At 31.0% G+C, this 10,100-nt stretch overlaps 1 protein-coding gene across 4 annotated transcripts in view; it reads right to left on the bottom strand.

Annotated features, from left to right (window-relative positions):
* Positions 1-1,046: 1,046 nt before the first annotated feature.
* LOC127709702 (B-cell scaffold protein with ankyrin repeats-like) overlaps positions 1,047-10,100 on the bottom strand; it is a 36,193-nt gene continuing 27,139 nt past the window's right edge. The window contains exons 11-15 of one of the 4 annotated variants that reach the window (XM_052215350.1): positions 9,978-10,087; positions 9,095-9,124; positions 8,173-8,220; positions 7,264-7,281; positions 1,047-4,027 (exon numbers count right to left, since the gene is read on the bottom strand). In XM_052215350.1, the coding sequence (XP_052071310.1) occupies positions 3,641-4,027; positions 7,264-7,281; positions 8,173-8,220; positions 9,095-9,124; positions 9,978-10,087 (593 nt within the window). In that variant the 3' untranslated portion in view covers positions 1,047-3,640. The remainder of the gene's footprint in view (positions 4,028-7,263; positions 7,282-8,172; positions 8,221-9,094; positions 9,125-9,977; positions 10,088-10,100) is intronic. The other 3 variants (XM_052215351.1, XM_052215352.1, XM_052215353.1) reach the window with 3 other exon arrangements.

Here is a 10,100-nt window from a genome sequence, read left to right as displayed (position 1 = left end):
TAAGATGATCCTGGGGACACCTGATTTTTCGGTGTTGTTGTGTCCTTGACAACATCCGATCGACACCTTTTTATCCTGGGCGACGTGTCATCCAATCAGGAACCTGTTGTTCAGTGGTTGTCGTTTGTTGATATTGTTCATAATTGTTTCTCGTTTTTTTATATAGATTAGACCGTTGGTCTTCCTGTTTGAATTGTTTTACACTAGTAATTTTGGGGCCCTTTATAGCTTGCTGTTCGGGGTAAGCCAAGGCTCCGTGTTGACGGCCGTACTTTGACCTACAATTGTTTACCTTTTACACATTGTGAATTGGATGGAGAGTTGTCTCATTGGCACTCATAGCACATCTTCTTATTTCTAAGTCATAGTCGTACCACAACTCTTTTGATAAAAAATATGATCAAGTAAAATATTTGGAGATGAACGTACACTTGGCAACAAAAAACGCAGATTTCTGACGTTTTTGCACATTATAGGACACGGCATGACTTGATGAAATAGACACAGATTCGAAAAATGAAAGAAAATAGAGAGGTAACGTCTATGACGCAATATAGGATGAGATATGGAGTTGATAGAAGCACACATACTTGAGGTTAAACATAGATGACTCTTACATTTTTAAATGAAAAATATAATATTGTGCCTCTCTTAAGACAATGAATCTTAATATTAAGTGACAACAAAATTTTCTTATTCAAATTTAAAGAAGATGAAATGCTTCCGAATTTATGCACACAGTGAAGAGGTATTTGGAATATTAGACATTTTCTTCTCGTCCTGCTTCAAAAGAGCAAAATATGCAATGGGACGACTTGTGACAACATTAAATCCCGTCAAAAATCACCACTCTATGTAGTTGCTTTAATCTGCATTTCTGGTGGTTACAAGTGATCGACCAGCCTTTATCTTCATGATTGACTGAAACACATGCATGCATTCCATTAACTGGCGTACACTGGAGCCAGCTTTTATATGACAGTTCCCTATGACACTGACTAAATTATGAATAAAATCTATCATTAATCAAAATTAAAACAAAAACCTTAAGCTCAAATTTTTATTGATAGAATGTACAAACATCGTTCATTCTAAATCTAAAAATACAAAATAAAAAGTAAATATATACATGAAGATTTTTGTCTCTCATGATCAGGTATCAACTATTATGCAAACTAACAAACTCATTTGAATAGAATAATGGTTATATCTCATTTCAACAGACACATTAAACTGTTACACAATCGTTTTTCTCCATGGCTGTTGCTTCAAACGTTTTGACATTAGTCACAGTACATTTAAAAATTTGTATCAATATTATATAAAATTTTAAAAATCAAATGTTTATTTCCATATAGAATTTAAACAGTAAGTTTGTGACAAGTACAAAATAAGTATACAATATAACTGAAAATTCACACATATATACACAATCATTTGATTACAGAGTCATTGTCCTAAGTTCTAATACTTTTTAATGTAGGACACCAATTTATTTACTTTTGATGGATTGACAATAAAAATCACCTTTTCTTCAGTACACAAATCTTGAACAGAGTTCTCATGTTTCCAAATTACAAAAAAGTTGTTTTTCAGTTCACTATTTAATTCCCAATATAATAAAAAAAAGTCTATATCTTATCTGTACCAGTCAGGAATATGACAGTTGTTTTCCATTCGTTTGATGTGTTTGAGTTTTTGATTTTTCCATTAGATAAAGGACTTTCCGTTTTGAATTTTCCTTAGATCTTTATTTTTCCTTTATCTTACTTTTTATACAGACGTAAGTTTCCTAAGCTGGACCAAGTTAGATATCAAACCTACATACCATCCTCACAATAAATGCAAAAACGTTACCAGAGGTTAGTCTCCACGAAGCATCACAAATTTCTTCTATTAAAAATTTCCATTATAAAACTAGTCAGATTTAAGGAAATTGGATTAGTTAGATTTAAAATGTTAATTTCAATTATTTTTTTAAACCATCTAACCTAATGAACATTACTTAATTAGGCAATATCATTTAGTTCACAACATATAAGTAAGTATTCTCCATAACATTCTATACACAATTCTGGTATACCGTCGTTGACTTTCTCCATTCGCTTTCTTTTGTTTTGTTTTGTTTTGTTTTGTTCAATTTTTCATTTTAAAATTATATATGTTTCAATCATGTTTTAAATTTTAAATATTGTGGATCCATAAAACATCCTCCCCTACCAATATGAAAAAATCTAAAAACAACAGGCAACTAATATTTAATATTTAACACTCTCATCTGTACGGTTAAAGGATTTCCACTGCAATTCATAGTTTTAGTACACCATAAGGAGGTACGGATTAGTATAAACATTTGTGAATTGCGTAAGATTTCCAAACTAATTTCGAACTAACATAAACATATATGCGATCTTTCACCACTTTCATTTGTGTTTAAATGATTTGGGAGTCAGTTTCGCATGTGCAATAAGGTTTATTTTAATGATCATTAGATAGGCGAACCAAAGTGTGAATCCAAGAAAGGCCTATGTTTCATGCCTTAAGCTTGAATTCTTCATTATCATTATTGTATATAATTTTCAGTTTACACAAAAGTTCGCCCAATAAGAAAATAGGTTTTTGATATTGATTCCTTTTTCGCTTTTCATTGTAAAATAGGTTGATTATAAGTGCCAAAATGTTTGCTTTGTGATAATGGATTTCGGAAAAGTGGAATTAGACATAACAATTTATTGTCTTTTGTTTCGTTAGCCTCAGTGGATATCCTTTTTTTTTAAAAAGTCAATAAAACCACATATTCATCTCATCAAAAGACAGTAATTGTTTAATATCATATGAAAAAAAATGATAGAAAAATAAAAGTTTTAATCCTACTTTTTTCTGTGTTCTTGTTTTTTTCTCTCTAAGATTTAATCATTTGAATGTATTCACTAGATAAGACAATAGTTCAGGTTACAATATTGATAAATTTAATTATTCAAAATTTATTTCATGAAAGGATTCATTAATTTCAGAATAATACACTCTTAAAAACCTCTTAATTTATGGACATTTTAAAGGGGTCATTTATTATTGCAATAAATATATTGTGATCAATATCTTTTTTTTCAAGAATCATGTGTCTTCAAAGAAAATGTCATTTTGAGCATAAAATTAAACGTATGACACTACGAGAGGGAGCACCTCTTATGTAATAAGTGGTTGTGAAGATCTGCTAGAATAGGTAACTTTTTTGAGCTTAAAAATATATGACAGGTTGAGAAATTAAGTTGAAATATATCATATATATAGGGTTGTTGATTATATCAAAAGTTTCTGAAACTAATCAGATTTCGATACTTTTCACAGATGCATTTAAAACCATAGTCGGAAATACATTAAATATTCGTCAAATCTATTTTTCTCTCCAGCGTAATCTTGATAGCTACACTATTTGTCAAATACATGAAAGGGTATGTTTTTTTGTTATTCAAAATATATGAAAAGGTTGGATACAGGATGTCGAAGATGCTCATCTCTACCAAAAAAAAAAAAAATATTGAAGTGCCCCTCCCTACCCCGATTTATGACCACTTCAACGGATTCTTGTCAGACTTAAATATATCTATATATATATCACAGTTTATAAATATTGATTAATTTATGACATCTTTTTTGGTGGTCTAGGTGGCAGTTTGTACGATGGGGTTGCTGGTTTATGTGTTGTGTTACTCGGAAGTGGAGCTGGTGCCCTTTTTGACATCGGACTAGGTAGTGGTGGTTTATTTCCATTGTTTTGATCATTATTTGTAGGTATATTAGGAAGAGGCCGACCGACAGATCGTGGAGGTCGTTGTTCTCTGGAAGAGGCAGGTTTGCCAATATCGGAATCTGGCAACGGAAGAGGTGGTCTATTTCTACTTGGAGGAGGTGGCGTTCCGGGTTTGAAGGTATCTGACGTCCGTGGAGGTAATATCGGAGATTCTTCTTCTTCTTTTTTGACTTTTTGCAAAAACTGGTCTTTCAGGGATATTCGTTTTTCTGCACTCTAAGAAAAACAAAATTGATACATTGTAATCTTCATTTTAAAATATAAATTAGTTATAATTTTTACGTAAGCTAATTTTGCTATGGCTCAAAATATTTCGTACTTAAGGAATTTATGTCTCCCGCTTTCCATGGCTTTTTACCGTCACTCTATTTAGACCACATTTCATAACCATGCTAACATTCCCCCTCCTACTCCTGTAAACCCTTTCCCAAATTTTTGGGTTATTTATTCCCATGGCTCGTCACCTTCGTCCTTTCCACGGAAATGTTATCCATGAAATTGTTTAATTTTTATCTTTGATTTGTGGTCTATAGTATGTAGATTAAACGACAAGGCTTATGTTGATCGCCCATTGTTATATATCCTTTTTGTTATTCACAAACAGAAATACCAAGGGGACGACTGAGTACAAAATAAGTTGTTTAACCCCGATCCATGTTTATGTGCCGATCGAAGGTTAGGCAGGTCCTCAGTAGTAGTCTTGGTTTTAATAAAAGTGTTCTCGTGTCATTTAAAGAATTTTTTTTTGTGGTATCATTTACAACTATTTTATAATGCATATATTAACGCCATTATAGACTATTGTAGTTCAGTTTGGGGAAATTTATTACAAAAAGATTCAGATAGAAAAAGAGTAGCAAGAATAATACTGAATAGGATATTTCTGTTCCATCAAATTTTATGTTTTCTGCTTTTAAATGGCGACCCTTTACAGAAAGAGAAACAAAAACAACAATCAATTCTAATGTATAAAATTGTAAATGAACAACCACCTGCTTAATTATCAATGCTAATTAATAATGATGTTCAACACTACAACTTACGATCTGTCTCTACTAACGATCTATTTGTTCCAAGACCAAATACTAATTTGTATAAAAAAATCTTTTCATTGATATATAGGTGTCAGTTGTTTTGTTTTTGACGTTATATTGTTTTATCGTTAATTTTATGCCCACAATCTCGTTTTATTTTTATATATGTTATATTTGAATCACTTGCAACTGTAAGATTTTTATTAGTCATTCTAAATATAAATGGAAGTGAGATAGATAAAATAGCAAGCAATATGCATACTAAAGAAAAAAAGAAAAGAAAGAAAAGCCGAAAAATACCAACTATACAGACAATTCAAAAAATCAAAAAAAGATTAAAGAAATGGTAAAGTCGACAAAAAGGGATGATTTTTCTTTCCCTATTGTGATTTTTTTTTTTTTTTTTGGATGGCGATGTTCCTTTGGCACCATCTTACGGTGTTTATATATCACACCAATTTTTGATTTAAGAGAGAATACCAAAATTTTATATGAGGATAATTCATGCAAATGTTTGATTTTTTTTGTGCAATTGGAAGAATTGGAGAAAAGGTTCACAAATTTTTAATCTTTAAAAAGGATATCACAATAATTATTCCTATTGAATATCAAAACATTTCACATAGCAGCTTACAAAGAATAGAATTTGAAAATTTACCAATCGGAATCCCTTGAAATTATTTTTTATAGACTAGCAAAGAAGTATTAGAAAAAATAAATTAAAAATGCTTATTTTTAAGATCTACTTAGACCCTGTATGATACATAATTTCAAAGCTTGTTCGATCACACCCCAAGATATCGTATCTTATGTCGTAACTACAATACCCTTCCCTTTTCACCAATATGACCTATCGAATTAGACTATTTAACGGATTTGTAATAACATAAGCAACACGACGGGTGCCACATGTGGAGCAGGATCTGCTTACCCTTCCGGAGCACCTGAGATCACCCCCAGTTTTTGGTGGGGTTCGTGTTGCTTAGACTTCAGTTTTCTATGTTGTGTCACCTGTACTATTATTTGTCTGTTTGTCTTTTTTTAATTTTGGCCATGGCGTTGTCAGTTTGTTTTTGATCTATGAGTTTGAATGTCCCTCTGGTATCTTTAGTTTCTCTTCTTTAATAAATAAATATAGTCGATCGTTTCAATAAATTGATAAAACAATATTGTCTTTTCAGATAGATATTTGAACATTGACAAGCAAGAATAAAAAAAATCGAAATAAGTCATTTATTATGTTAAATACGAACGAAATTATGGCTTTTCATCAATGACATTTTAAGCATTATTTTTTTCTACATAATGACTCATCAGTAACGCTCAAATCAAAACAATTGGAAAACCAAATCAAATAGAAAGAAGAAAAGCATTAATAACCGAAAATTCCAAAAGGTTGTGTCAAATACGGCTAAGGCAATCTTCACCTGGGGGTAGAAAACCTTAGTGTTTTATAAAACGATAAATAGCAATCATCTATTAATTGACATAGCTTCTTCCTTATTGCTTTCACATAAAATATACATAGTGAACCGACAGAAAACATGCAACACATAAAACAGCACATTTTAAAAGTTTGTTAGTGAGGTTGTAAGCACAATTTCCACTAAACTAAAAATGGTTCCAGCTCTTTTCATAATGCTAGCAAGACAAAGGTTTGTTTGACTTGCTTGCTTTGTTTGTATCAATGTTAGCTCAAGCATTGTAATTAAGATTGACATCTGCAAACAATATAAGTAGGCGGAGTTAAACCTGTGTATAGGTAAATGTGATTATTTGATAATGTCCAATCAAATTTAAATATAATGTATACAAGTTTAAATCCGCCTTTTTATGTTGTTTTCAGATGTCAATCTTAATTACAATGCTTGAGCAAACATTGATACAAACAAAGCAAGCAAGCCAAACAAACCTTTGTCTTGCTAGCATTATGAAAAGAGCTGTAATAATTTGCAAGGCATTCCAAAACAATATATAGAGAGGCAACTAAACAAAGTTCTAGCAAATGTGGCCTGTATTGGAAATATGTACTGACTTATAGAAAAATGGATGCTTATAGCCAGTAAATTAGTTTTGAACGAGGAGTGGTCAGTCACAAATTGCAAGTTTACATATATATACAAGGTTTTAGGTTTTATATTTAATTGAATAGAATCAATGCAAATCCTACGTCGGACTTACTGCTGAAAAATAAGAATTACCTCTAAATAATATATCTGTACACTGTATATATGTATATGTTCATGGTCACAGGAAGCACATGAAGCATGCCATGACACATAAATATATAGCAAATGAACTAATACACACAAATAATAGTCTTCAGTATTATTTGTAAAGCAAGTGCTAACTATTTCAATTAGGATGGTTAAATAACACTCGGGCTATAATATATTGAAATGCAAATCATATACGTACTCTGCGGATGTTTAAAATCTGTTAGAACAAACAATGAAAATTAAAAGGGCATAACAATACTATTTAGGATATGAGAATCTACGCAAACATGAAAATTTGCATTTGAAAAGGAAAGAAAAGCCAGTTTACTTTAAACATATTTTCTCAAAGCGAAAAGGACCAAACACATGAAAACCGCTTATGTCTTCTCTACAGTACAATATATATATATATATAACAATGAAAAATTAAGTGAGCATGCATTATAACATATGAATAACATTTATATTACAAACCTGAATTGAACATAGAAAAGGTGATAAAAACGAACGATCGATGATGATGACAATGTGTGTTTAACATATATAGATATAAGAAGATGTGGTATGAGTGCCAATGAGACAACTCTCCAAGTCACAATTTGTAAAAGTAAACCATTATAGGTAAAAGTACGGTCTTCAACACAGAGGCTATGTTAATATCATACCACCATGAATCTTTCTGATACCTTTATAAAGTGTAAAACTTGTTTGAAAACTTGAACATTTTCGTCATAGAAAAGATTATATTTTCCCAAAAGCAAAAGTGCTGTATCTAAATTGCAGCTTCCAGGAAGCCAACTTAGACTATTAAATATGATAGTTCTTTTGTTTAAATTAAAGGAAATCAAAAGGCGTTTATCATCTCTACCGATCCATATTGACATTTTGCATCAGATATAATATCAGCCCAATGTAAATCATATATTGTAAATGAATTTTAGTCTGAAACGGTCATTTTGATCATAACAGGATCCGAAAAAGTCTGAATAATAAATTATTCAGGCATGTTGAGCTTTTCAGTCTATATCCACTGCGGTGTACTGTTCAGACAATTCGCTTGTAATCAATTCAGTACTGTAGTCAGCAACATTTTATTAAAATAAATTACCTCTTTTGGTTCAGATTGTCGTCTCTGTACTTCATATACTGGTGTGTCCTACAAAACAAATATTTTCAATTTCGTAGAGATGTTTTGTGTTAGGGTAAATGATTTGCACTTATACGAATAGATTCTGATAGTGAAATAATAAAAAGCAAACAACATTGCTATTTTTTCACCGTGTCCCCTTATATTGTACAATTGGAGATGTTTATGATTGATCTTAATGTTGATTATTGGTTGAGAATTGTATTTATTTTATCTTGAAACTGATTGGTTTGCAAGAACATGCAAGTACTCTCAACTAAAACAAGCACTTTAATAAATACAATGAAAAATAATATTATATTCAAGATATTGTTACATATGGAAGAATGAATTTCTTCGAAATATAAACAAAATATACTTAACAATATCGATTATTCAAACTAAACCAAGTTTTAAGTCGTTTTTATGACCCTCAGAGAATTTATTTTATAAAATCAAGAATAGGAATTCGTACATTTGAAAAAGAGAGGGATTTTCTTTAATACCATATTAATATATAGGATATGGAACCTTTGTTACGAGAATAAAGAAGATGAGATGCAAAAATTCACCTTTTTTGTGTCATATTTTTTTTTAGCAAAAATCAGCTAGAAAAGACAGGATAAAGATACTAAAGGGATATTTAAACTCATGATATCAAAACAAACTGACAATGCCATGGCAAAACACGAAAAAAGACGAAAAGACAAACAACAGTACACAAAACACAACATGGAAGACTGAGCACCGCAAACCCCACAAAATAAAAAAACGAAATCACAAATCTCTTATTAATTGGTTGATGAGCAATGAAGACAAAAATCATTCACAATTGGTTCTCAATTATAAGAAAGTTTAAATGTAAGGATACAGAGATATTATATCTAGTAAGATTATCACATACCTCTGAATGTTTAGATATATCTACACAGCACTGTATTTGAAATAAAAAATAAATAAATGTGTACTGCCTATTCATTTACTTTCAAATCAAATGTTAATCAACCAAATCAACAACAAATCGTGATTTATTTTGTTTAATTACAAACTTTTACAAAAATTATGTTTGATAATTAAGATAGTTGTCATTCTGCTGGTCCTGTGTGCTCTCAGTGACAAGTTAAATATGTTTTGTTGTTCTTTGTATTACTACGGTTCTCATCCTTCTTAACTTGACCAATTGACTTTTAGTTAGCAACTAACAATTGATCTATATTAATTTGATATAAAATGATGACATATATGTTAGATAAGATTTACACGTTCTGTGTATTGGCAAATATCATGTCGTTGCTATGGACTGAGATATTCCTACCAAATCTAACTCTTTTTGTGATGTTAGATTTACAAACGTTTTGAAATTCATTTTTACGTTGAGTCGGAGATCGAAAGACTGAATGAATCAAAGACAAGCATTCAAGATAAAGGAATCTCATCGGGTGCATGGATTTAATCGGTCGTTTACCTGACTTATATGCGAATTTATACGTGAAATTACCAAGATTCACTACCCAAACAGCTTCCCACTACTGTATGATATGTAAAAAATTAAAGATAACATGTTTAAAATTAAGCACGTCAGACGCTCGCTTCGTCTACATAAAACTCATCAGAGGTGATCGATTTAACAGTTGAAAAGCAAAATTAAATACGAAGTTGAAGAGCATCAAAAATCGAAAATTCCGAAAAGTTTGTTCCAAATACGTCTAAGACAATCCATGCCTGCGGTAGATAAACCTTAGTGTTCTGAATAATTCAATATTTTATAAAAAGTAAACTGTACTTACATCAATACCATCACTATCAGATGCACTCTCCTCATGCATGCTTCCTAAACTGCTATCTCTCCAAGATTGGGTACTCATTGTACTGCCTCTTGATCCTCCACTTGATGAGCCTGAACCGAAAAA

The sequence above is a fragment of the Mytilus californianus genome, unplaced genomic scaffold, assembly GCF_021869535.1.
Source record: "Mytilus californianus isolate M0D057914Y unplaced genomic scaffold, xbMytCali1.0.p SCAF_7, whole genome shotgun sequence".
Lineage (NCBI taxonomy): Eukaryota > Metazoa > Mollusca > Bivalvia > Mytilida > Mytilidae > Mytilus > Mytilus californianus.
The sequence above is the reverse complement of the archived record's forward strand: the minus strand, read 5'-3'. Positions and strand labels throughout refer to the sequence as shown.